This window comes from Drosophila sechellia, chromosome X, assembly GCF_004382195.2.
Source record: "Drosophila sechellia strain sech25 chromosome X, ASM438219v1, whole genome shotgun sequence".
In the NCBI taxonomy this organism is placed as follows: Eukaryota; Metazoa; Arthropoda; class Insecta; order Diptera; family Drosophilidae; genus Drosophila; species Drosophila sechellia.
Genome location: NC_045954.1, coordinates 2,994,235 through 3,021,758, shown reverse-complemented (window position 1 = coordinate 3,021,758; position 27,524 = coordinate 2,994,235). Strand labels below are relative to the sequence as shown.

At 45.9% G+C, this 27,524-nt stretch overlaps 1 protein-coding gene across 1 annotated transcript in view; it reads right to left on the bottom strand.

Annotated features, from left to right (window-relative positions):
- Positions 1 to 157: 157 nt before the first annotated feature.
- LOC6616220 (neurogenic locus Notch protein) overlaps positions 158 to 27,524 on the bottom strand; it is a 36,434-nt gene continuing 9,067 nt past the window's right edge. Inside the window, exons 2-9 of the mRNA XM_002040549.2 lie at positions 23,842 to 23,932; positions 15,862 to 16,124; positions 15,588 to 15,792; positions 12,929 to 13,059; positions 2,651 to 8,796; positions 2,263 to 2,572; positions 1,756 to 2,187; positions 158 to 1,676 (exon numbers count right to left, since the gene is read on the bottom strand). Of these exons, the coding sequence (XP_002040585.2) occupies positions 1,330 to 1,676; positions 1,756 to 2,187; positions 2,263 to 2,572; positions 2,651 to 8,796; positions 12,929 to 13,059; positions 15,588 to 15,792; positions 15,862 to 16,124; positions 23,842 to 23,932 (7,925 nt within the window). The 3' untranslated portion in view covers positions 158 to 1,329. The remainder of the gene's footprint in view (positions 1,677 to 1,755; positions 2,188 to 2,262; positions 2,573 to 2,650; positions 8,797 to 12,928; positions 13,060 to 15,587; positions 15,793 to 15,861; positions 16,125 to 23,841; positions 23,933 to 27,524) is intronic.

Here is a 27,524-nt window from a genome sequence, read left to right as displayed (position 1 = left end):
TGTTGGGGTCAAAGGTTAAATGTGGAAATGTTATACTTTGTTCCAGCTGAAGCATTCGCCTTGCTGCTATGTTTTTAGCACAATCTACACACATAATATGAAATAAACACACGGCTTCTAAAATAATTATTTAATATTTATTATTTATCTCAAAAAGGTTGCAGTTTCGTTTTGCTGTCTGGCTGTTTAAGTTAGGAAAACAAGTAATTTTACAATTTACACATTAAAAACTTACACACAAAATATAGACGAAAGAAAGCAATACCGTTCAAATTAAAATTAGTGCAAGTCGAACGAGAAAATCGCACTTGCAGTTCTCTAAGTTTGTTCTTTCTGTTGTATATTTTTTGAAAATATCTGTTCATCAACTTAGATCGTAGAGGGGCCTTATATATATAGTAAACTTGGCTGGTTACTGTCATTTCGGGGTGTTTCCTTTTTTTTTCATCTTTCAATTAGACCTATAATGGTGATTTTTGTGTAATTTTTGCAAATCCTTTTGTATTTGTATGTGTCAACTTAAATCGAACAGTTATGAGAATCTTTTTACAGTTTAGCTTAGTCAATATGTAATAATACATAATAGTCATAATAATAATAATAAAAAAAAAACTTGGTGTAAAAAAAAAGGTTCGATGCGGTGTACGGTCTAACAATTTTGTTTATATAAGCACTTCAGTTTCAAAACCTACAGAACTATGAAATTTATGTATTCATATAGCATGTGGGCCACAATTAAATGTAGAATTCGATAAAAACTTAGCGTAGTCTTATGGCCTAGTGATATAATGGTCGCTTACAACTACAAATGTCCCACAAACGTATAATCGATCAATCAGAATTTGCGCTAAGTTTAGTTCCTCATCTCTCTATGTTGATTCTTTTGTTGTTTTGTTCTTTTTTTTACTGGAAGCTACGATGACGTTACGACAATAAAATAAAATGCGCCACAAAACGAGCTCTTAACTGGTATATCTATGAGCAGATATACATATATCTATATCAATATCTATATATATATATATATGCGATCGGCGCGCACTGTACAACAAGCATTAAAATAATTTAAGTTACTACAATTTATGACGCTTCTTCCGCTAGAATTGCGTATTTCGAACTAACATCTAAAACTTATAGACACACAAAAAAAAAAAAGTCGCGTGAAAAAATACATTATCGTAGGGATTAGAGAATTACAATATATAGCATTTTAGATCGAACGTAGCCGCGGACTCTTTAAGAGTCCCTCTGCTGTTATCCTTGGCAACCATCCAATTATCCTGGCGCGTTATCCATCATCCGATCATCCAGATCACCTTGCGCTCACGGTCAAATGTAGATGGCCTCGGATCCCTTGTTGGCCTGATGTCCACCGGAAATGTAGAGATTATTTGCCGCCGGCGACTGGACGCCCTCGCTCCAATCGGAATTCGATCGCGGCGAGGATGAGGACCAGTGGCCAGGTGACTCCGGCGAGGGCGTCGGGTAGCTGTCCAGCGTTTGGACCAAGTGCTGCGGCGTATGGCCGCCGGAATGCTGGCTCGGAGGCGTTAGGTACTGGTAGAAGGCCTGCTGGTTGTGCTGCGACGACGGCGACAGCATGTTGGTCGACGGCGACGAGCCGGACATCGAACTTTGTATCGAGGGCGGATTCATTTGACCCGAGTGAAATGAGTCTGCAAGTTGGGATGGTAGAACGATTAGTCAGCTAGTGATAGAGCACACAAACATCTAACGTCATGAGTGACCACCTACCCGGAGATCCACAAAATCCATTCAGGTCCAAGCCCGCTGAACCGAACTCCAGGCCTCCGAGTTGCTGCTGTTGCTGCTGCTGCTGCTGCTGCTGATGTTGCTGCTGTTGCTGCTGCTGTTGCTGCTGCTGTTGCTGGGGTGATATCGTCTGCATTATTGCACTGTTCTTCGAGGATTGGGGCGGGGCGAGCATGATGCCCATATCGCTGCCCGTCGGCGAGATGATTCCCAAGCTCACGGGCGAGTTCTGTGGCCCCTGGCCACCTGCACCACCTCCTCCTCCGCCGACCACGCCCCCTCCATTGGCACCGCCCAGCAGGCTATTCAGATTGCTGCCACCGAACTGCTTCTGCTGTGTGGCATGCCTCATCGCCTGGATGTGGGTGGGCGAGGTGGGTAGACTGGGTCGCGACTTGGCCGGCGATGGCGAGCCTGTAACGTGTGAATGGAAAGATGAATACATAAACACTAGCACCCAATTGCAATATGTGTTGACTTGAAACTCACCCAAGTACGCGTGGGGCGAAAGCGCCAGGCTGCTCTGCACCGAATGCGGCGGCGACTGGTTCGAGTACGGCGGACTGAGTCCCTGCTCGTGGCTATTTCCGTTGCCGGCTCCGGTCAGGCCGCCCATTCCGCAGAGGCCGCCGGGCAGGACGCCGGGCCCGACTCCGTTCCGCTGGCCATTCCCATTCATCCCGAGTCCTTGGCCGTTGAGCAGCTCCTGCTGAAATGGCGAGCCCATCGAGTAGCCGTAGTTCTCCAGCTTGATCATGTCCAGACCGTTGCCCTGCAGCGATTGCATCGACTGCGCATTCTGCAATAGTAATACGAGTGCGTTTAGTGAGCCACTTCCACTTCCATCGTCTCTGATCTCACAGCCCACTCCACTTACCTTGATGCAATCCTCATAGCTCGGCGGCTGCTTGGCGCCTGTGTTCGGATTGCCGGTCACCAGCGGTGCGGCCATCGCGTTCGAGTACATCGAGCTGGTGTCGTACGGACTGGGCAGATTCCCGCCCATGCCCACGCCCACCGGCGATCCCTCCAGTTCGTGGGACATGGCCGCCACGGCTGCCGCTGCCGCTGCAGCTGCTTGTGCCGCTGAATTCGAGGGCGGTACACCCGGCACGCCCGCCACTCCCGTCAGCTGGCCCGGATTCAGGCCATTCAGGTTGGCGGCCTTTTTTGAGGCCGCACTTGTCTTTTTTGAACTGGCCTTGCGTCGCAAGCTGCCCGTGGCGTCCAGTCCATTGTCGGGACTGCCCTCGATCAGCTTGGCCTTCTTGGCCGCCTTCTGCTTGGCCGTCTGGCTGCTCTGCTTTCCGCTGGCGTTGCCGTTGCCATTGTTGCCGCCGTTTCCGGCGGAAATGACCGTCGGCTGTGTGATCAGCTGCGGCTGCTGCTGACCCGGCGGCGGGGATCCGATCATGGCCTGCGGTGTCATGCTCAGCATTTGCGGAGATCGCGGCACATGCTCGTCCAGCAGCCTGACGATATCGTGATGCAGTCGCTCGCTGGCCACGTCGCGTGGCAGTCGGTCCATGTGATCGGTAATCTCGCGATTGGCAAAGTTGTCCAGCAGCGCCTTGCACGCCTCATAGCTGCCCTCGCGCGCGGCCAGGAACAGCGGTGTCTCGTCCTTGTCGTCCTGGGCATCGCGATTGGCGTGGTGCATTAGCAGAATGTTCACCGCCTCGGTATTGTTAACCGCCGCTGCCCAGTGGAGAGCGGTCTTGCCGGAGTTATCCGCCGCATTGATATCCGCATCGGCGGTGATCAGATCCTCCACCATGCCCTCGATGGCCAGACGAGCGGCCAGTATCAGTGGCGTTGTGCCGTCGTGCATTCTGGCGTTGAGATTGGTAGCCCTGTTCCTAAGCAGTATCTGGAATACACCCATGGCGTCGGCGGCCACAGCAGCGTGCAGTGGTGTCCTGCCCGTGTTATCCTGGCAATTGGCATCCGCTCCGGCGTCCAGTAATCTCTTGGCGGCATCTGCTCGAGCAAAACGAGCTGCCAAATGCAGTGATGTCTCGCCCGTTTTGTCCATTGTGGCATTCAGCTCGGCTCCCTGTGCCAGTAGATCCGAAATCACCTGGGCCGTACTGTCCTCGTTGTTCTCGATGTCCTCGCCCGTGTCTAGGCCTCCGCCTCGAACGGCTGCAATCATTAGAGGTGTCAGTCCGCAAGGTCCGCGTGCATCCACGTCGTGCTTTCCGCCATCCTGGTGCGCCGGCGGTGTCATTATGGCCCGCACATCGACCACATCCAGATGGGCCTGCGACCAGACCCTCTGATCCGCCTCCTCGTACTCGCTGACCATTGTGTGATCACTGGCGTAGCCACCATTGTTGCCCAGACCCACACCGGAAACGGGATCGCTGCGCTGGCGCTTGGGCAACGGCATATCCGATTCATCGTCGGACCAATGAGCACCCGGCTGGCCAACACCTTGCGACTGCAGGGCCACCTGCTTGTTGAGGTTCCGCATCTCTTGGCCGTGGGGATCACGTCGACGCCGCGACATAACCGCCGCCGGTGCTCGGAATCCCTCCGGGAACCAGGTGACGCCATGCGCCCGCTTCCTTTGCGTGCTCAAGACCATGCCAAAGAAGGCCAATACAATGATGACCAGTATAATGCCGGTAATCACGTACTTCACATTCGCCGGCGGCTCGCCATTGTCCTCATCGCCGGGATTCTTGATGCCCCGCACACTGTGTATCTGGAAGTCGTTCCTCAGCTGATGTTTGGCCGCCGTGGCAGCCAGGAACTCGGCCGCCTCCACGGCGTGGGTGAAGCACTCGGTGCACTTGCGATTGTCAATCTCCAAATAGATTTGAATGCCCGTCTGGTGGACCTGTTGGGTGTACAGGATCTTGTTTTTCCGCGCAAAGTCCGTGTCCTCGATCTCCGGCACGCGCACATTGTCCTTCCAGTTAATGATGATGTCGTGGCCGAGGGCGTCCTTCTTCAGCCGCACCGTTGTCCTCAGCATGTGGCTCATATTCCTGAGGAACTGGGCCTGAATCTCGCGGAACGCCTCCACATTCATCAGCATCACCACGGACATGGCGCCCTCGGCCAGAACCGGTGACTGGGTCTTGTTCTCGCAGTCGAGGCCGTCCCAGCTGCACTCCGCATTGTTGCATCCGTAGTCGCAGAAGCCGTCGCCGTAGTGCTTCTGGCAGTAGGCGTCGAAGAGGCTGTCGCAGCTCTTCAGTTTCCGCTCGCAGTCGTGACCATCGTAGTGGCAGGCGGCATTGTTGCACTCCTCGTTGCATTTGCCGTTCTTGAACTTGTTCCAGCACTCGTTGGCCGTGCAATTGGCCCACGGGTTGATGCCCAGGGAGCAATCGTTTCCATCGAAGTTGCAGGCGTACGTATTGCAATCGGAATCGCAGATGCCGTTGCCCTGCTTTTCGGTGCAGCCCCGCTTGTCGCACATGGCCCGTTGCTGCTCCAGATCGGCGGCATAGCGATCATTTCCGGATCCCGAACCGCCATTCCATCCCGGGTAGTTGGCATCGTAGATATCGCAGCGCTTGCCCTTCCATTTGCTCGGGCAGAGGCACTCGAAGTCCCCCAGGAGGTCCTCGCAGGCAGCTCCTTGGGCACAGGGATTCGGGGAACATTCGTCCAGGGTATCGATCTCGCAGTGCTCACCCAGTGTGCCCCTCGGACAATCGCATCTGTAGCCGAATCCCTCGTCCGCGACGACACAGTTGCCCACCCGGCAGGGATTCGAATCACAGTCCTGGCCACTCAGCTCACAGTTCTTTCCGTAGAATCCATTATTGCAGATGCAGTGGTGGCCACTCTGTCGGATGTTGCAGTTGCCGCCATTCTGGCACGGGCTCTGGGCACAGAAGTCCACCTTGTGCTCGCAGTGCCGACCCATGTGTCCAGGTCGGCAGTTGCAGTGGTAGTTATTGACCAGCTGGACGCAGTCCAGGGTGCCGGCATTCGAGCAGGGATTGCTCAGGCACTCGTTGATGTCGCCCTCGCAGCGGGCACCCACGAAACCGGGTTGGCAGACGCACTCGAAGCCTCCAACGCGATCGATGCAGCTGCCGTTGTTGTGGCAGGCTCCCGGTTTGCAGTCGTCCTTGTTGATCTCGCATATGATACCCATCGTTCCCGGTGGACAGCTGCAGCTAAAGTTCATCACCCGGTCGTGGCAGGTGCCGCCATTCTGGCAGGGATTCGGGGCACAGTCATCAATGTTCAGTTCGCAGTTCTGACCCTGGAATCCCTGGCGACACTGGCACTCGTAGGCTCCAATGAGATCTCGGCAGGTTCCTCCATTCTGGCACGGTTGCGACTGGCACTCGTCGATCTCCTTCTGGCAATAGCTACCCGCGTAGCCCTGGGAGCAGTAGCACACATGACTATTTCCGTAATCCTTGCACGTGCCATTGTTGCACAACTGCCGGAGGCTCAGACCCTTCCGATCCGCCGCATCCTGGCATGATATGGTCTGAACATCGCACAGCTTTCCCGTCCATCCCGCCGAGCACTTGCAGCTAAACTGATGCTTCATCTGGCTACAGGTCGCCCCATTCTCGCAGGGCGATTGACCACACCAGTCCACATACTCGGAGCACTGCTTGCCCGTGTAGCCACTGGGACAATGGCATGTGTACTCGTTGTTCTGCTCGTGGCAGGTGGCTCCGTTCAGGCAGGGATTCGAATCGCACTTGTTCAGCTTGTACTGACAATTGGCACCGGAGTACCCAGCCAGACAGCTGCAGTTGTAGCCATTGATGCCGTCGATGCAGCTGCCACCGTTTAAGCAGGAGCTCTCCGTGCAGTCCTCGTCGTTCGTCTGGCAATTGATGCCGGAGAATCCGAGTGGACAGGTGCAGGTGTAGCTGTTCACGTACTGACTGCACGTGGCTCCGTTCTGGCACGGCTGACTCAGGCACTCATTGATGTCCGTCTCGCAGTGCTTGCCGTCGAAGCCATCCACGCACAGGCAGCTGTAGTCACCGATCCCGTCCAGACAGGTTCCACCGTTCTGGCACGGAAACGAGGCGCAGTCGTCCGTATTGATGGCGCAGTCCCTGCCCTCGTAGCCCTTGGTGCAGAGGCACCTGTACGATCCGGGAACATTCAGGCAGCTAGCTCCATTCCGGCAGGGTGAGCTCAGCGAGCACTCGTCTATGTCCTCATCGCAATACCGGCCCGTATAGCCCAGCTTGCAGGTGCAGGAGAAGTCCAGGAAGTTCGAGCTCGGCGTGCACTTGGCCTCGTTCTTGCACCGATTGCTGGCGCAGGGATCCATCTTGCTCTCGCAGTCCCTGCCCGTGAAGGGCACTTTGCAGACGCACTTGTAACCGTTGACCTTGTCGATGCAGGTGCCTCCGTTTCCGCAGGGATTGGTCACACAGTCGTCAATATTCGTTTCGCACTTCTGGCCCGTATAGCCCGGCATGCACTGGCAGCTGAAGGCGTTGAGCTTGTCGTAGCAGGTGCCTCCATGCTGGCAGGGATTGCTGCTGCACTCGTCGATGTCCAGCTCACACCGCTTGCCCGTGTATCCCGGCGGGCAGTGGCAGATGAACTCGTTGATTCCGTCCTCGCAGCGTCCCTCGTTCACGCACGGATTCGAGGCGCACTCGTCCACGTCGCTCAGGCAGTGGGCGTCGTAGAATCCACGGGGACACTCGCACTTGTAGCCGTTCACCTGGTCTATGCAGACCCCATTGTTGGCGCACGGACTGCTGATGCACTCGTCCACGTTCTTCTCGCAGTGCTGGCCCGTGAAACCGGGCACACACTGGCACTTGTACGAGTTGATGCCGTCGATGCAGGTGGCTCCATTGTTGCAGGGATTGCTGTGGCACTCGTTCACGTTGACCTCGCAGTTCTTGCCACTGGTTCCCGCCTGGCACTGGCAGTAGTAGCTGCCCACACGGTCCTGGCAGTGGCCGTCGAACTGGCAGGGATTCGATTCGCACTCGTTGATCTGCTTCTGGCATATGTAGCCCGTGTAGCCGGGGTCACAGAGGCACTTGAAGCTGTTCACGTCGTCGATGCACTTGCCCCGATGGCAGGGATTCGAGTCGCAGTCGTTGATGTTGATCTCGCAACTGGTGCCCGTGTAGCCCGGCGGACACTCGCAGCTGTAGCCCGCTATGGAGTCGTGGCAGATGCCCCGATTCCTGCATGGCTGCGACTGACAGTCGTCTATGTTGATCTGACATCGTGCGCCCGTGAAGCCCAGGGCACAACTGCATTTAAAGCCGTTGATCTTGTCGTGGCAGGTTCCGTCGTTCAGGCAGGGATTCGACTGGCATTCGTCGATGTCGATCTCGCACTGGGTGCCCGTGAAGCCTGGCATGCAGACGCACCGGAAGGTTCCCGGATCATCCAGGCAAGATCCCTCGTTCTGGCAGGGATGCGATTCGCACTCATTGATGTTCGTCTCGCAGCGCGGACCCGTGAAGCCCTGGGAGCAGTTGCATCTGTAGCTGCCCGGCGTGTTCACGCATATGCCGTTGTGTTCGCACGGTGATCCCTGGTCGCATTCATCTATGTCCTCGGAGCAGTCCACGCCCTTGTAGCCGGTGGCACAGGAGCAGGCGTAGGAGCCGTTTATCGGGCTCGTGTCGCAAATGGCGTCCGCGTGGCAGGGATTCGAGGTGCAGGCGTCGTCCAGGTGGCACAGCAGCCCCGTCTTTCCCTTCGTGCACTGGCAGTAGAAGCTGCCAACGCCATCGATGCACGTGGCTCCGTAGAAACAGGCCGCCTGCTTGCAGTCGTCCGTGTTGTTGCTGCAGTCCAAACCCGCCCAGCCATTCACGCAGATGCAGCTGTACGATCCGTGGGTGTTCGTGCAGGTGGCTCCGTTCTGGCACACCGGGTGATCCCGCTGGGCGCACTCGTCCACGTCGTCCTGGCAGAATCTGCCCGTGAAGTTCGGCGGACAGCGGCAGGTGTAGTCCGAGATGCCATCGATGCAGGTTCCTCCGTTCTGGCAAAGATGTCCCAGGCAGTCGTCGTAGTTCTGCTCGCAGTTCTTGCCCTCGAAACCTTGGGTGTAAATCACAATGTCACCATTAGTACTGAAGATCTTTCGTTTTAATGCTATAATATCCACTTCAAGTAGTTTAGAACTATCAAATTTTTAAGGGGCGGCCGAACGTTTAGGAAAATCCATTTTCAAGTTTCTATTTCATTTGGGTGATCAATATTTTCATATTTAAGGTGAGTTTCCCAATAAAATAGCTAATTCCGAGCATAATTAAATTTTTGTTAGAAAATAATAGTTTTCTGGGTAAAACGGCCACACTGGCGTGCATCTGTTCTACTTCCACCCCGCCCCCATCGCTGACTAAACCCTTCTCACTCGCACTCACAGTGCAGTGAAGTGCATAAACAGATTTATGGCAACATCATAAAAATACTTCAATAATAAACGTTTGAAGCAACAAAAAGTGGTTGAGAGACCAGCAGCAATAATAACAACAATGCAAACAAGGGGAAGAGCGGGCAAGCGAAGGAATCGAACAAAAGGAACGGGCCGCTTAAAGCTGTAGTTGCTCTGCAGCTGTGCTGCACATGTTGGTTTTTCAGAGAGCATGGGCGCGAAGGAGATCAAGACAAATGCGCTCTCTCTCTCCTCCGTTGCGTCTGCGCTTCGCATTTAAACGACTGCGCGCTGGCGCTGCCTCTTTGGCTCTTTTCCCGCCAACTCCAGCCCGATTATGAGCCCTAAAGTCAGCTACATTTTTCTTTGCTCCGCTTCGGCTACTTTTCGAACCTTTCGCTGGCAGCACTGCTGCGCATGCGGAGCGAATGGGCAAACAAAGTGTAACGTGAAAACAGACAAGGCAAGGCAAAAAGCGCGCAGACGCACACACACAGCCGTCAGCGTTCGCGCAAACAAACACACTCGCACACCAGAGGGCAGCATAAAAGAAAGTTTGCTGTTTGCAAACAGTTGCAATATAAATTTAAGGTACATTTCAGTTCGAATTCAGTTAACATTGTATTCTATTCGCTATGAATACATGATACAATTTTAAGGGATTTTTCTATAGTTCGTGAGTGCACTACTTTTGTGCCCGCTGCTGTGGCAGCATATATGCGGCCACTCACAAATACACAGCAACGTCATGTCTTTCGTTGTTCTTTCCCACGGTCTCATATCTTGCCCCAAGCCTCTGCCGCAGTCGACGGCTGCGTCGCTGCCGCGGTCAAATGCGCGCCAAGCCATCTGCCCTCTCGCTCGCACTGCCGCCTTCCCTCTCTCACAACAATGGAAAAATGCCGTTTATGCTTCATTTTTTCGCTCTCTTCTTGCTCTCTCGATCGAGTTTTTGGACTTCGTTCATTGCGCTTTATTTTTCTTGGTGTATGTGTGTGTTGGAGGAATTAAATCGCATTTTATGTGCCTGCAGTGGTATTTTTTTAATATTTTTTAGAAAGATCGCTCTCTCGCTCTCGCCCACGAGATTTGTTTCTTTTAATGGATTTTCTTGCTTGGTCGGTTTTTTTTGTCCATGCCACAAAAGAAGGGCTTCAAATACATAAGCACACACACACGCTTATGCATGCGTGTGCGGCATTTATTATTATTTTCATTATTTGCAATTGCAACTTGTTGCTGCATCGTAGGGGGAAAGGAAAAGGAAAACAGGAAAAAAACCAAAAAAAAGTGATGAAAGTGACATTTTAAGTGTACCCCACACCATTAACCATTTTTCCCTACATTTAAAAATATACCCAGCAGAGAGGGATGGAGCATAACATAACACCATTACAACAACACATGTTTCATATTTGCTGCGATTTTATTCAAGTCACCCAGTCACTTAGTGACCGCACTTTGAACTCTGAAAACTTTTTGAAAACCAATAACCCAATCGAATTAACCTTACTTCCGCTATCTCAAAATGTTCGGTTACTTGGAAATCTTGAAAAGTTTTCAGGATTTCTTGAAGGTTTTGATTTCTCCGACTTATATTATCTAGGTTTTTAAATGTGGCATGTACATATATCTTAGATCCTCAAGGACCCGATGGTCTGATCCCTCCGTTTTCTACATCAGCTCTTTAACCTTCTGTCGCCAATTGTCACCCATTCAGGGTTTTTCTTATTGTAATTTCGTATTCATCATGTAAATTGCTCGCATTGCATTTAAGCACACATGTGTGAGTGTGTTTGTGAGTTCGCCAGTGTGTGTGTGTTTGTGTGCAATTTTCAATTAATTCATTTCAATTGATGCGAATTGCACACGACAATTTACAGGCTGCACAAACTGCAGCGAGGGGAGCTAAAACAATTTGATAAGCTTCGCTCTCTATCTTCGTCTGGCCTTTTAATTGCGACCAATCAAAAATTCTAATGAGCCAGAAAGCGCATATGAATAGTGCAAAATAGATCGGATCAGCCGGAGATCGTGTGAAAAATAGGAATCTAAACAGGAATTGACAATATTTGTAGCAGAAAATGGACTCGTTTCGGTGGGAATGGGTATAGGAGTATCTAGGGATGGACCTTTGGAGCTCCAACCAATTATAACGTGGACTGCCTAGAAGCTTGCTTTTGATTTGAGCCAACGATCGTGTGAAAGTGTGACCAAAGTAGGAATTTGCAATATTTATTGCTCTGGGAAATGTTATAACGCCTTTTTCGCACTCTGCCTTTATTGTTGTTTTTTAAGCTTAGGCTGTTGGCTAATGTTGAGCAATTCCAACCGAATTACAACAGCCAGTGAACAACCGAACAACGAACAACGTACAACGAAAACGACACGACACGAATCGCCCTGTGGACATCACGTTGCAATAAGAGTGCAAAAAACATAATGGGAGGGGTAAAACAGGGGGGAGGGGCAGGTCGGAGTTGCACTCATTATGCAAAATAAAGAAAAAATAAAAGCACAGCAGCGGGCGGCAACGCACTAAAATTGTTCGCTGGGAAAACAAGTTGAGGGCACCGAAAAAGTAACAAGGAAAACGTTAAAAATAATTTAACACAAACACAAAGAGGAAAAAGATTGAAGCGGCCCTTTGAAGAAAAATTAAAACTTCATAAAATGTGAGTATAAACAATTAGACTAGCTCAAAAAAAAAAACGTGTGACTAGCCAAAACCAAATGAACCATCTCAAAACGATACTATTCCGTGGGTAACCTATCGTAACTTTGATTATGTAGCGAATTCTTCTGTTATTTTTGGTACCCAGCATTCTTCTTCCATTCATTTTTGAACAGTTTCATGCCCAGGCGGTTAAACATCAGAAAAGCTTATTCAAGTGAGCAAATCCCGGCGAAAATTGCGCTAATTCCAGGGGCTATCATTTCCCCGTCTTCTTGGTCCATCCACTCGCATCTCCGACCAATTCTTTTACCAATGATCTGCGGGGCGGATTGGATGCTTAAGCACAGTTACGCCCTAAGGAGGTCATGCAACACAAGCGGCCAAGGAAGCCGAAGAAGCCCGACCGCCAGAAGAGAGGAAGCTGCAGAAGAAACAGAAGAAAGACGCGGTGATGGGGCCACGATCTTTAAATTTGTAAAGCGCCCGGAACGGTGGAATGGAATGAAATGCACTGGGAATGGGCTGCGATGTAAAAGTTGCAGTCAAAAACTGATGAATGATGCTGGGCCGGTCGAAAAAAAAGGAGTCGGCAAAGGGGTTTTTAGCTGACAAACGAGTTTGCCCCTTGTGGCAGCTACTTCAGATACTTCGGCGTGGGCGACTATTTCATTCTCCCCTCCCCACTTGGCTCGTGGCCAGTCATGAGTCATGACTTACCATCATCGATAACTGGTTATCGATAGGCGCTAAGAAACGTTCTCATCGGAAAGCAGCGAAACGTTCCTGATTGCTGAGAACTCAAAGCCTCGGGTGGACTTTGCTCAAAGGAATAATCAGCCAATATCCAAAAATGCAAACCCATCGTAACTCTGCTGTGTTTCAGATCAGGAATATGAAATCTGGTATGTGAGTAGTGGTAGTATTATAATAAAATTTGGTGCCCAATATTTTCGGTTTGAGGTGGGGTTAAAGGGGTAACCATTGTAACTTGAATTTGTATTAATGGTTCGTGTATTACAATCAATTATTACAATTTACAATCTATCTAACTCGATCAACCTGGCTCCTTCTGAAGTAGTAGATATGGAATTTAGCTTAGCTTAATAACTAGCACTCACCTTTGGGGCACTTGCACTCGTAGGACAGACCGTTCGAGCGGCAAACTCCGCCATTCTGGCAGGGCGATGGCGAGCAGGGCTTGTACTTGGTGTCGCAATCCTTTCCCGTGTAGCCCGTGGGACACATGCACCTAGAACAGAAGCGAGAAGAGCAATTAAACGCGGGTTAACACCAATTAAGCTCGGCCTGGCTGCCAGGCTACTGTCATGCCAGGGAAACCATAAAATCTGTCCCTGGCCTCAACTTCCGTTTTGCAGTTCGAATTCAGATTCGGATCTGGATTTGTATCTCAATCCGATGGGTTTAATGCGAGCGGGTCTGTGTGTGTGTGCTTGTATTGCTTAGAGGAGTTTCGACCGGTTTTTCGGTTACCACAAAACAAAAAACAACAAAAAAACAATGATATATTATAAAAAAAAACTCCAGTGGAGTATCTCTCTCTGGGACTCTCTTTTATGGCCGGGTTTCTGTTCACTTTGATTTCGTACTGCCGCTTCTTCTTTCATTCTTATACTGCTCGTTTTTTTGTATTTTTTTTTTATAATGTGATTTAAACTTAATTTGCTTGTGCCTTGTAAGCCGAACCGAAACTCCAACTGCACTGGGATTCTTGAGAAATGTTTTTCAGCCATTAAAACGGGTTTGGTTTTGTGTTTTGGCCGCCTCGGGAGCACCTTAAAAGGCCAATGGACAAAACCACGCCCCTCCCAGCGCTAATTAAGACCATTAAAGAGCATTTAATTAAATTAAACAATTAAAAGGCACCAACGAGCAGCTCTGGAAACAGCCAGCATGGCCAAAACAGAACTGTTTGGGGATCTCAATTCTTCGGAGAAACCCCGCACTCTCGCCACCATTCTTGCTAAGTTCGCCATCTCCCCAAAAGGTTTTCGAGTAAATTACATTGGATTGAAAATTGCCGGTGCCTAACAAAGAAAACAAAACAGAAAAACATTCCGAAAATTGAAATTTTGATTGACATGTGAAATTCAGCAGGCCAATAGCCCAAGGGCCTCTCTCAAATTTTTTATCTTTGAAGATTGGATTTCGGTATCTTTTTTTTTTTTTGACTTTTGTTGGGCGTGGGGCCCTTAATGAGCGAGTGAAATCTACGCAGATTTCAATTATTGGTGCTACAAGCTATGAATCACCACATTGTTGGACTTTATTTACCAAAAAGCTAATATTTTACTTAGCATTCATTGCACTCGAAAAAATGCAGTTCACCTTTGACCAACTTTCGTGAAGAGTTATTCATGCATTAAACCGCTCAATATTCAATGGTTCCATTCCAATTGCCATGAATATCGAATCACGAATACCTTAGCTATTCACTTAATTATTCGCTTGTGTTCGACAGTTTGTTTCCATTAATAAATTCCCACCAACTGACAGTTGACAAATAAAATCGCTGTCTTGCCAAAATAGAATCGAAACAGAAAACCTAAAACCTCATAAACTAAAGCATGACTAAGCTTTGGCCGCAGCTTTTAGCATAGAAACATCATAAAGTCGCCAAATCGAATATGAAATTTATGCTAATTGCCCTGCCAGCCATTCAACAGTGGCAGAAGATCATTTAGGCCCCCCATTCGCATCGCAATCGTAACGATTTATCTTGGCTTTTGTAAATTTTAAAGGCACACACAAAAGGATCAAAAATGAAGCGTATCTCAATTGAGGTGCAGCTTTGGAAAAGATTCAGAGATTCAAATTCAATTACATGACGTTTTCAACAAATTGTTTCAAGTGTATGCTAATTGCTTCGAAAACATCCGCAGTCAAACTAAACTAAAACAAACAGCAAACACATGTTCACATCGCACTTTTCTGCTCAAATGGTTTTTAGTAAAGATATATATTTAAATGCCCCCCGCACACACCCCCTCCCTCCGCGCACCCTTTGGATAATTTGTGTGTTTCAAATTAAGAATGCAAATGATTTCGAGCTGACACAAAACCCAAAAAAAAAAAGAAAAATGAAACGTAAACGAAGTAATTTAATTTACGTGCCTGAACCAGTTCCCAAAAAGAGTAAAACGCTGTGTGTTTCTAGACAAAAGATCGCCGGAAATTTGAGATCTTTTGTTCGACGACTCATTTTCTATAGGTCGATCGCGTTTTGTGTGTTTTAATTAGAGTGGAAATGTTGTTGGGCCGATTGGCAATTTGTTGTTGGCCTAAACGAAAATCAATAAGCTATGCAAATCGCGCCGAAATAAAATGAGATTTTTTAAATTATTACTCTTAAATTGCCATTAATTAAAGGAAGCCAGCCAGCGGCCAAGCTTTGGATAAATATGCTAATCGTTTCGCAACGATGATTTGTTATCGATTTCGGGGACTTGTGCTTTGTGGCGGGGGCACCAAAGAAAACGCTGCAGAATCAGACGTGTTTGATCTTTTGTCGAACAGAGAAAACAATTTGCACTTGTCAGCGGGAAGTTGAGTTATCACATCCGCTGACAATTCGATTTATTGACAATCGGCGATTCGATTGATAATCACAAGGCGGATTCGAATGCGATGTCCACCGATTTGTTTTGTTCGAAAAACGATGTTTTCGATGTGTAATCGATGGGTTAAACGACAATATATCAACAAGTTGCTCCCTTTTTTAAGTTTTATTTTTAATGGATGTCGAGGAGCTGTACTCACTGGTAAGATCCGTGGGTGTTGACGCATGTGCCGCCGTACTTGCAGGGATTCGACTGGCACTCCTCGATGTCGTAGGAACAGGTGTCACCCGTGAAGCCCGGCGGACAGGAGCAGGTGAAGCTGCTGCTTCCGGCCAAGGCGGTGCAGGTGGCTCCATTCCGGCAGGGAGAACTGGCGCACAGATTCTTCGTCTCGCATCGTTCACCTGTGGACAGAGAGTGGTAGTGGAGATGGTTAGTTTCCTGGTGCTACATTCTCCTGGCAGACAACTCACCTGCGTAGCCATTGGCACACGCACACGTGTACTCCTCCAGTGTCTTCAGCTGACAGGTGCCTCCATTGAGGCAGGTCACATGGTCGCAGGCGTTCGGTACCGCGATTTCGCACAGGGACTCGTCGAAGCCCAAAGGACACTTGCAGGAGATGCCCGGGCGGCCGTTGCGAAAGGTCACCTGACAGGTGCCGCCATTCTGGCAACGCATCGAGTTGCACGGATTGCGGTGTTCACAGTAGTCGCCGACATAGTGCGAATCGCATCTGGAAGAGATACAGATAGACGCGGATTAGCGGGTTTGCCATTAAAATGGGTTGCAGCTGGCGATTTGAATGGGAGCAATGAGGCAGGCAGCAGCAGATTCATATTATATGCACTTAAAGAAAAATTGGAGAGTGGCGCCGGTGCAGGAACATCACCGTGCACCACATTCCCACTGGATTATGCTTTTTGCCGCAGTGATTGCACACATATCCATATCGTTGGCTAGTTTATCGACTTGTCGACTTAGTGGACCAAAGTCAGGAGCCAGATCTGCGCCGCCTGATAAATCCCAGCCCCAAACGACTCCAAAGTGTTAAAGCTGACAAAGTAGCCTCATTTCCGCCCGAGCTCTGCTCCTCGGACCACTTTCACAGGCTTGGACTTGGACAAGTTGGCTACTAGACCCATTGAACTGGACGCATATGTATATTTAATTATTTTTCTAATCGAATCCCTGTTTTTTTGACATAGAAAAGTCTCCCATAAGCAATATTATTTTCTGGCATAAACAGAAATAAAAAATACTACAAATTGGTTGAGTAATGACCATGATGGAACAATATCTGCTCTCCTCCCATTGGAAACTCTCTTTTTACGCGACGTTGTTGCTGCTGCTCGACGACAACATTATGCCCGCTTGTTGTTACTTTTCCCTTGAGAAAACAATTTTTATGTACGGTAATTTGTGCGCGATCTTGATTGCATATTAAATTTTTTTGCCGCCGCTGCTGCTTCTTCATCGGCTGCAATGAGAAAATTACACGCATTGCTGCTGTTGCAGTTGCAGTTGCAGTGGCAACACCAACAGCAACAGCAACATCAGGCAGCACGGCAGCAACATACCGAACAAGCAGCGGCAACAAGCAATGAATAATCATTAAGGCGGCTGCTGACCAACCTGAAAAGCGATGGAGGCGAGGAGAAGCTGCTGGGATGATGCTGCTTGGTCCGGCCAGCAGGAGAGGAAAAACCGCTTTTCTTTTTCGAATCACTTCTTTTTTTGCCGATGCTGCTGCTGCTGCTGCGGCAGCTTCCCGTTACAAGTGTGTGAAAATGCTTTAGATTTAGCATTAATTTGTAGCAATCCCCTTTGGAGGCCCTGCCTAACCTCAAAGTCTGTCGATCGCAATCGAGGACAGCTTGCAAATTTTTAAGCGAGAATTTAGAGAGTGGCTGAAAAGCATACATAGGTACACTTGGAAAAATTACCAAAAAGTAATTTCTTTACTGTTTTTCATACGACATATACCAAAAGTGAGATAATCTGAGCTTAACTTGTTCTTTTGCAGTGACTTTTCGCCTTCGCGAAATCTTCGTATAGGTATTTAGCCGATATTAGCCCACTGATAAGACCTGGCCAAAACTGAGAAGTACAATCGACGATGGTTAGTTGGCAGAAGGCGAAGGGAAGGGGGGCCCATTCAAATGAGGTGTCAGCCTTTTTTGCTGCTGCCCGAGAGTAGGAGGAGGGGGAGCGGGGGTAAATGTTGGATGGAAAAATTAATGTAATATAAATTATACACAGGCCAAGCCGAGTTTTCAGTTTGAGCTGAAGCAGCCAAGTGGCTGCTTGCTAACTTGTTTTGAGAGGGCGAAAGAGAAGGCTGGCAGAAAACGTGACTCGCATTGGCAAATAAACCAAGGCAGCCACTGGGTGTGTTGTTGTGTGTGTGTGTGTGTGTGTGTGTGTGTTGCTGGCTTTATCTCCTGTTCCCCAGTCTAAAACCCCCATACCCCTTGCTCTGTTTCAAGCCTCCTTTGTAAAGTTGGCCAAAAAGGGAATGAGTCACCCCTTCTGTCACGTGAAGGAAGCGAACTGGAATCAAATCGAATTTTAAGCGAACAAGAAATGGATTGTGAAAATACCTTATGCGAATCTAAAAGTATTCTACTTTATGAGCAGAAATTACTGGAAATCTATCTCCGATCGGATCGGATCATTGTATCTGCATCTCTGCATCCGTATCTCCGCTACCAACTCAATTTGCGGTCGGCGATCGGGACAGAAATTGTTCACAATCATAACTACGGCATGAAGTGAATATGAAATATGCATAGATATACATCTATATACATAGATATTTATATTCGCTTCTCACGATCGCTCGACTGAATGGGTAACCACAGCAGCTCGTATCGAATGGATTATGGATTTCTGGGCTAGATGAGGGGCGGCGGTGGTATTGGCCATAGACCCATGGCTTGTAAGCAAATGATTTAATGTCATCGCCCGATGATCATTCATTTTTTTTCTGGTCGACCACTGTATATCGACTGTATATGGCTTCCAGAGATCGAGCGACAACTCCTCTCGACTCTGCGTTTATCTTTTCGAGCGTTTAATTTCCCTAGTGCAATTCACACGCCTCGTGCACTGCTAAAAAACCCTAAACCCAAATATGATTCTAAAATTCACGAGCATTACACGATTAGTGCTTCGTTTATGTCTTTCCTCTGTAAAAAAAAAGGTAAAAAGTTTGTGTGTACAGTACGCATACGCCAAGAAAAGCCACATTCACATTATATATATGTAATATACCTTTTCATATGTGCACATGCAGCTTTCTGCTGATCTTAGCACATTATCACAGGATCGGTGGAGTAAGTGAAGTGCGGGAATTGTCGGACAGCAAAGAAACTGCTTATCACCGCACAAATAATCCCGAGACACTCTTCAGAGATTCCAAAGTCGTTTGCTGTGTGATGCCATTTGTTTAATTAGCTGATAAGACTACACCAATTAGTTCAACTTGATCAATTTGTACGAATGGATTTGCTGTCGATGAAAGGCTCACTTTGTTCTTATCAAACTGGGTTTTTACTGCCAAGTTTTGATCTCATTAAATCCAGTTTTTTTTTGCTGTGGGATTCCCATGATTATGGTTCCCATCTCGCACAACTGTATAATTTTACAATATTCATTTCTAGAGTCTTTAAAGTGCGACTTGTGCTTTCCAATCTGATTTCATGGTAGCTTTATTTTACCGCGCTTCAAACGAAAACTCGACAAAAGTACGATATGATATGATGTGAATTAATATGGAGGGATCTCAGTAGCGAGAAGAGGGGAGAATATTTCGGTACCGAGAGCACACTTCTCACATTACATTTCGGCTTTTGCTGAGCCGTGTTTTTCAAGTGAAAATGTGTTTGGTTTTCCATGCGCAGGTGCAACACGCCCGATTACTCGGCCATGTACTCCTCGATTCCCGATTCTCCCTATCCCGGGGCCTTTATCTATTGCTTCCTTTCACCCAGGCATGGTATTTGCTTAGCTGTTCAAGAACAATGGGAAAAGGGAGGACAGAGTGGAAAACGAACTGAAATGAAGTGAAATGCGTGACCCCGGCGGCTCACCAAGTCAAATTTTACACCCAACAAATTTTCTTTCCGTTCTGTTTCCATCCATGCACGATACCATTCCATATATCTAACTATCTATCCATCCATCCCATCCATCCATGGCCAGCTGTTGTTTGTGGAGAGATTCGAGGTATGCCTCGGATCGGGTTTTGTTTGATTTCCCATTGTCCGCCGAGCAGGTAAAAATGCATTTTCTGACACTGGTCCGTCAAATGATTTCCACAGGTTCCAGTTTCCAGGTAACGAAAGATACCTGACCAAATTCCATTGCACAACGTGGTGATATCTCTTTTGGAAATTTCGTATACAGAACTCTGATTTTATTAAGCTTTTATTGGTTTAATAAAGCGAAATATACATCTTATCGATATGGACCATAAAAACGGTTTTACGATGGCTTGCCTCGCTTTGTAAACTTGTTTGTTTTATGCAAATGAAGTTCTATCTAAACTATCGACCATAAAAAAAACGATTTTCATGCACTCAATTTAGTATTTTTAAATGTAACTATTTGATGATAGCGTAAGCCCATCAAGACTCACTGAAATTTGAGTTTTGTCTGTGATGCAGTTTATGTTGTTCTACTGACCGAAGCATTTAAAAAAGAAAGGCTTTCCCCAAAAAAAAACTTTAAAAAGCATGCAATGTGTTGTAAAGTACTAAAAAACGTAAACCTAACCAAATATTGATATGTGGATTGGTCGACTTGTGGATGAATGAGGTGTGTTGAAATGATTTGTCGCCGGCAGTAGAAGAAAAGCCAAAGTTATTTCCATATGTGCATAATTAAGAGCTGCAAGCCTGGGAAAATCTTTCATTTGAGTTATGAGAAGACAAATCTCAGATTTATGTAATGCATCATTCCACATTCGAATAATTAACATTATGCCTTCTACGCTTCTTCTCTTCGCCATCAACCGACCGACCAGCCATCCATCCATCCATCCATCCATCCATCCATCCATCCATCCATCCAACCATCATCATCAACTTGGTCTACCATCTTCAGCGTTTCGTGAGAATGCGCAACTTAATTGAGTTTCAATAAAACGTTTTAATTTGACCAAAGAGAGAGGCAACAAGACCTGGCCAAAGGAATTTTGTACGCCAACGCCTCGACTGCTAAAACAAAAATTAAATAAAAATACGAGAAAAACAGAGCATATACGTATAAAAAAGGGAGCAAAAGGGTCTCCTCGCGAAGAATGTAAAATGCAAGCGGAATGCACAATAAATATTCGCTACGCTTTTCGGGCAGCCAAGATCTCATGGGATGGGCTCGAGCTGCTCCTCGGTCTCCTCGTCGCGGGACCCTTGTTTCTTTCGAGCTTGTGTAACACAGAAAAGCAATCAGAGCAGGTTGCAAACAAGTTTTTAGCCGAACATCCGAAGGATGTACACCCATACATATATAAAGAGAGATATATATATACATAACATACGTATATAATAAAAATGGCTGCCCTGGCGCAAGTTAAATGTGTCATCCCAGCAGCACAGATGAAATGTTGGCTTTCCCATTGTCATTTCCAGCACACATAGAGCATAGAGCATCTAGCCCCATGGCCAATGTGCTTAATGATCAGTTAATTAAAGTAATTGCAGCCTGGAAATGCTTTTTCCCCTTTTTCACTTTTCGAGAAGAAAAGAAAAGAAATGAAAAGACAAGGCATAAAACGAAAAGGAAAGAAAAGAAAAGAAAGAGAACAAGAACAAGGTAGAAAGCAAAGAACATTTTCAAGTGCAAAGCGTGTGAGCCAAGAGTTCAAATAAAAACGTAAATTATTCCCCTGCGGCGAACGTTTTTGGTGTGTGTGTGTGTGTGTATGTGTGTGGGCATTTAGAAACACGCACACACACACATGGCATGTCTGGAAAACAAAAGACTTAGGCAACGAACTTTTCTCACTCGACGGTTAATTCACTTTCTGAAGATTAAATACGTCTGGGCATAATGTTTAATTGCGATTCAATTCAAGTTGCCAGAAATTGTTAGATCCTTTGATTAGATACCCTTTTAAATTGAAGGAAGTTTTCCAATGCAGAGCTATGTATTTCTGCGAAAAGTTTACATTTCGAGTGTTAATTTAGTTGCTCTTGAGTGCACTTCCTCATTAAATCCACTTCCACAATCAATTGAAGCTGATCTTGTTTGAGTTCTAAAACAGCACAGCAGTTTCAATGGCTGATCAGTTTGCCTTTTTTGATCGGCAAGATCTCGGCGTTCGTTGTTAACAGAGTTTTTCAAGCTTTTCCCCGACAGCCACCTCACCTCTCCTCCCCACAGAGGAGACTACACATGTCAACCGATCCTGGCTGGCTCTTTCTTTAACTATCTTTGGGCAATTACATAAAAGCGCTTGGCTCTTAGCCTAAAACTGCGAGATGCCAGTTTAGTTTTTTCTTTTCTTGTTTCGTTTATATATATATATATTGTTGTTGTGCAGACTCTTGGATCTCGGGATCCGTGGGTTATTTTACTTTGCTCATTCGCTTTTAGCTCTTTCTTTTGGTTGCCTTGCCTTGCCTTGGTTTTGCTTTTGCTTTTGGTTTTGGTTTTGCGATGATCATCAAAGGCACGATCAAGCCAATGGCCATGTGTATATGTGCTGGCCCCTCTTTCTGTAAGCCATTTTTTGGTTTGTTTTTTGATTTGGCGATAAGATCGCTTTGAACTTTTGTCTTGAGCTTGAGCTATTAGAGCTGATTTTTTCGGTCTTGTGGCCCAGGCCAACTGATCCTCGGATCGTTTACGGTTGATCCATGCTGATCCATTTACCACATTTTCTTGATTTGGAATTGCTCTGGTTGGCTTTCCTCTCTGCGTCCGAGAAACCTTAGCTTTTATGTGGCTCTTACGATCGCTTTTCCGCCTGCCAGCTTGTTTGTTTAATTGACTTGATTGCCAAACGGTTTGGTTTTCGTTTTGAGTGGACCGATCGACCACGAAACACAACTATCTATCTAGCCTTTTGCTCATGTCAAATGTCATGTAGTCGGGGTCTCAATTTTGTCTCTGCCATCTCAGAACAATGAGTTTGATTTATATGGCTAAGGAGCCACAAATGCGGAGAAAAAATCGTTTCTCGCTTGCGGTTTATGACATGTTAATGAGCAGCATCTCTTTAGGTCGAGCCACGCCCCCTCAGCATCCCCCTTTACGGCGGAAATTTCTTTTGATGTATGAAACTGTTTTTTGTGTTTTTTGTGTTTTTTTTTGATGAGTCAGTTGAGCCGAACATTAAATAAAAGGCAACAATAATGGCAAATAAAAATGAGTAGACGCGCAAAACACGAGAGGAGTTTTTGGAGAAATTCGCCGATATTAACTTTTTACATGCTAATGGCTAACAAAAAGAAAAACCCTTTTAAAAGGCATAAAAGCCAACTTTCTGTTACTATCGTTTGCCATAGCTGCATATATATGTTTCCGTTCTTCCCTTTGCTGACCTAACACAGATACCAGATAAAAATAAAAATAATAAAATCCAGTTGATCGCTGGAAATAGTCGAAGCCTGAGTCTTCGCCTCGAACTGCTTGGAATGCAATTCGATCTCAACTTTTTGTGTGTTCTTGCAATGGGTTTTTTTTTTTTTTTTAATTATGCCATGTAGGTTTCGTAAAAATCGTTGACGACAGTCTGTCAAAATATATGGATATAGCGATCGTTTCACCGGCTCGACTCTCCGAACGGACTCTCTATTTATAATAACTCAAACGGAGTTATGCGTTGCGTACGTGCCGTTTGTTTTGGCCGCATTTGATTTATTGCAGAGACAACAGCGAAATAGACAAAAGACCAAAAAAAAAATGCTGAAATAAATAACAGACAGCACACGGAGGAAACAAAATACGAAAATCGAAATACGAAATACGAGATACGAGGCGAGTGAAAATCATGCGAACCGGGCTAAAGGCACGAACCAGAGACTCCCAGACTCTCGTTTAGGTTCAAACCGATTTGCCAGGAATGTCGCTCGACAACGAGCCCGATTTGATTCGATCCGCAGCAGAGAAGACTGCAGGCCGAAGACTGCAGACTGGAGACCGCAGACCGAAGACTGCAAGACGGAAGATTGTGCGGGCGCTTTTGTCTGGCCGAACAACAACAGCAACAACGTACCTCCTTTTGTCTAGACGAATTTCGAGTTAAATTAAAAAAGAGTACGCAGCACACCAAAATCCCTTGTCCTTGAAAATGATCTCTTGATTATGCAAATGCCACAGAGAAATACATAAATGATGTGATCTTTAAAGCCAATATCCGTTGAGCCATTAACTATTTTAACAACTTCTTCATGAGTGGTTCAAATAAAATGTATGCATTAAAATTAATATTAAACTTTACTCACGCGCAGTAGGTTTTGCCATTGAGTTGTGTGACGCAGGTGCCGCCATTCTGGCAACCCACACTTGTGCAGGAAGCGGCCACCAACGCGGTATCTGAAAGGATAAAAGGTGGAAAAGTTTATTGTTAGTTGTAGTTCATTTGGGATAACACACTACTAACATTCCCAATTGAGCACATTTATGAATCTATGCTTTATAAACGCCAAAAGCTAACCGCCATATCTGTAAGATCATGCTAACTTGTCGCCCATTTATGTCTACTTAACATGCCACATGGTTGCAAACGAAGGAAGAGACCGACAAGCTACATACAACAGGGCTGGGGGAGAATGAAAACATTCTTGTTCTTTTCTGTTTGCAGAAGATCGAGAGAGATCGCACATAAATGTATGTTTGCTGCCTTTTAAGGGCAAACGGGCGGCATGTCAAAGTCACTGTCTTCATCATTATTATCATCATTGTTGCCAATCACAGACAAAAAGTTCACTGCACTTGAACTGCCCAGCGCTGCAGAAAAGTCGTTGGATAAGAAAACTGAAACGTTTGCAATCAAATCAAATTATTATTAAGCATAAATTACACACACACACAGAAGAAAAGAGCGAAGGAGCACACAAAAAATTTATGCTTATTCCATTGAAAAATATCGGGCAACCAAAATTAAACAAACGAAGCCGCAAACAAGCGGCAATCCCCCCAATTTCACTTCACCTCTTCAGGTTCAGTAGTCGTACGAAAAATTATATATATATTAGTTATGAACAGATTAGCTCAGAATGCTGGGTACTTTTGAATTGTGCACATGATGCAAAAATAATATTCTCCTAATTTCATCTCAATCAAATCTTCATATTTTGTATGAGAGATTTTTGTTATTTGCATTATTGCACTGCACTCATAACGCTCTTCACACCTTCGCTGCTAATATCTTGCGCCCAACTGTGCTATATATGTTTGCTAATTGGGCGTGTGGCGATTTCCTCAGCTGAACACAGTTCTTCCATGCGATTTGGTTCATTTCGAGGCGACGACAATAAGTTTTGATTGCCCCCGTCAGGCGGAGATAAATAAATCGCTTTGTCTGCCGAAAGAGGCGTGGCATAAGGGCGGCAGTGGGGGCGGCGGTATATATGTGTGGGGGCTGTATGAGCATACACACACAATGAATGAGTGACCACTGTCTTGCAAACACGAGCGCAAATCAAATGCAAAAAAGGCTTAAGCTAAAGCGCCAATTGAGTGCACAAATTGAGCATTTCCAAGAATAAGTGGCGGATACCAAATCAAAGAAACTATATTGACCAAATATTTGTTGATCGACTGAATAATGCATTTGGTAAGCATACACGGTCACACTAATAACCCACATATTCGCTCACTGTTCGCTTCTCCTTTAAACATTGATGATCGATGGCTTGTGGATAAGACGTGGCATAAATCGCAAAGATATATATATATATACATATAAGTGTATATGCCTGATTAACTGGCTAATGACAATGCATAAATAAAGCGGCGAGGAAGCAAAAAAAGGAGATAACTTCAAATTGAGTCACAACCAGTGTGTGCACAATGCACAATGTGCACAGAAATTTATGCAAAAGGAAAAACATTGCAGCATGCTCAGATGTTGCTCTGCATTTGATTTGATTGTCTTCGTTGTCCGCGAGTGTGTGTGCGCGCGCTTGTTTGTAAACTAATTGACCTCAATTAGTGTAAAAAAAACAAAAAAAAAAGCAAATGCCACAAATCCAGCAGAGAAATCCAACAGATATAAATATAGTGCGCAGAATCAGTGTGTTGTGGGTGTGCAGCCTGCAAATGTGCAAGGCTGCCCAAGCCCAAGCCGAAACATTCAATATCTTGCCAACTTTTGATTACAAAATCGTATTAAGACTGAAATATATTAGCGCACTAACTGATAGCCCACAAATGTGTGACAAAAGTGGCCAAGTGGAATGGGCAAATGGGTATGAAATTGAATTTATACACATTCCAGGTAAAGATCACTCGTTGGGGACAGAGCTTAAGTGCGTGTGTTTTTTTTTTTTTACCGAGAGGTGTGGCCTGGGCTTATGGCTCTGTTTAATTAATTTGCCGGCTGGGAAGGCGAGAAAGACAGAGAGGGCATACACATATGTACGCTTCATCGACAGAGCGTGAAAAGATTTTCAGTTTTTCAGTTGGTTTTTTTTTTTTTTTTTTTTTTTTTTTTTTTTTTTTTTTTTTTTTTTTTTTTTTTGGCTTTTTGTAGATGGGTTTTATTGCGTGTGATTTACCGCACATGTAAAATCAACGTGGAATCGCTTTTGGCCGGCATTTATGCGCCGCTTAGGCAGATGCTTTTCCGCTTTTCCATCGCCACCGACAAATGAGCTGTTAATTGCTTGAGTTGGCTCAAACCGAGTTAAGACCTAATTAAACTTGCTCAACGATATGTGTAATAGAGATTGTCGGTTTTTAGTTGGCTTAGTTTGGCGGCCAAGTGCGGGGATATCTCAAAGTCACGACATTTCACAATCACCGATGAAAGCAGGCGTGACTGTGACTTGCAAATATCCGTGATATTGATCGATGGAAATGACACGGAAACGACAGAAAGAAAATGTTGCACGTTACAAGAGCGAGTTATTTTTCGTTTTTAATATTTAACTAAGTTGTTACAAAATGGTCCCTTGCCAACTGAAAAATATTGTCAAGCAGCTATGAAGCGATCAATGAACCACTTGTAATTACCCCAAAAAAACCATTTACATACATCAAACAAACATGAACGACAAAAAAGGAAGCCAAGACAATAATGAAATATCTCCGCTGCTTTTTTTTCTTTACAAATGCTGCTTATCGAATTTAAATTTTTCGCATTACCACATACGAAAAGAAAAAACAACAATGAAAAAGTAGCAAACGCTATCAGCATAATAAGCAACAACAGCTGCGACAACTAAAACAAAAAGCAACCACACCAAACTAAAACAAGAAAAGCACCAACAAACACAAAAAGCCAAACCACGGCCAAAAATTTCTCACGCTTTTCTCTAAGCACAAACAAAAAAAAAAAATAAAAAAAAAAAATAAAAAACGAAAACATATGAAACAGAATGTCAGCAAGTTGGGATATCTAATAAAACGGCAAAACAAAATTAAAGCTTAAATTAATCATAGATTTTCTCTCCACTTCGGAAAAGCTCAAACATGCCACGTGCAACCAGAAGGATAAGCAATGTATCTATCTACTTGCAACTGAAGTAGGAAACTATAGGACCAGAAGCTTTTTCGGCCTTATCGCGCCAATACAACACCATTCCGCTGGGCCCACTTTCTTATCGAAACTCAGTTTGTTCTCAGGCTGCCTTCATGTTTATTCATGATTTTTATTCGGCGACAATTTCGCCACGATTCGTAAATGGATTTGAAAAAGCCCGGATGCAACAAGTCATCAGACTCGTGAATTTATGTGTAGGTGATTAAAAAATAGTTGTGATCTTAACTTATGCCTTTCGTCTTACTATTCTAAACGATCTCGCTAGTGTTTTGTACAAACAATAGCAATTAACTAGAAATGGAAATACATAATTATATTCATCGAATCGCAAGCTACTGTTCTTTTGGGCCCACTAACCGTTTCTTGACAGGAATCTTTTGTTATCTGCCGAACAAATTTACTTTAATTGCTTATTGATCG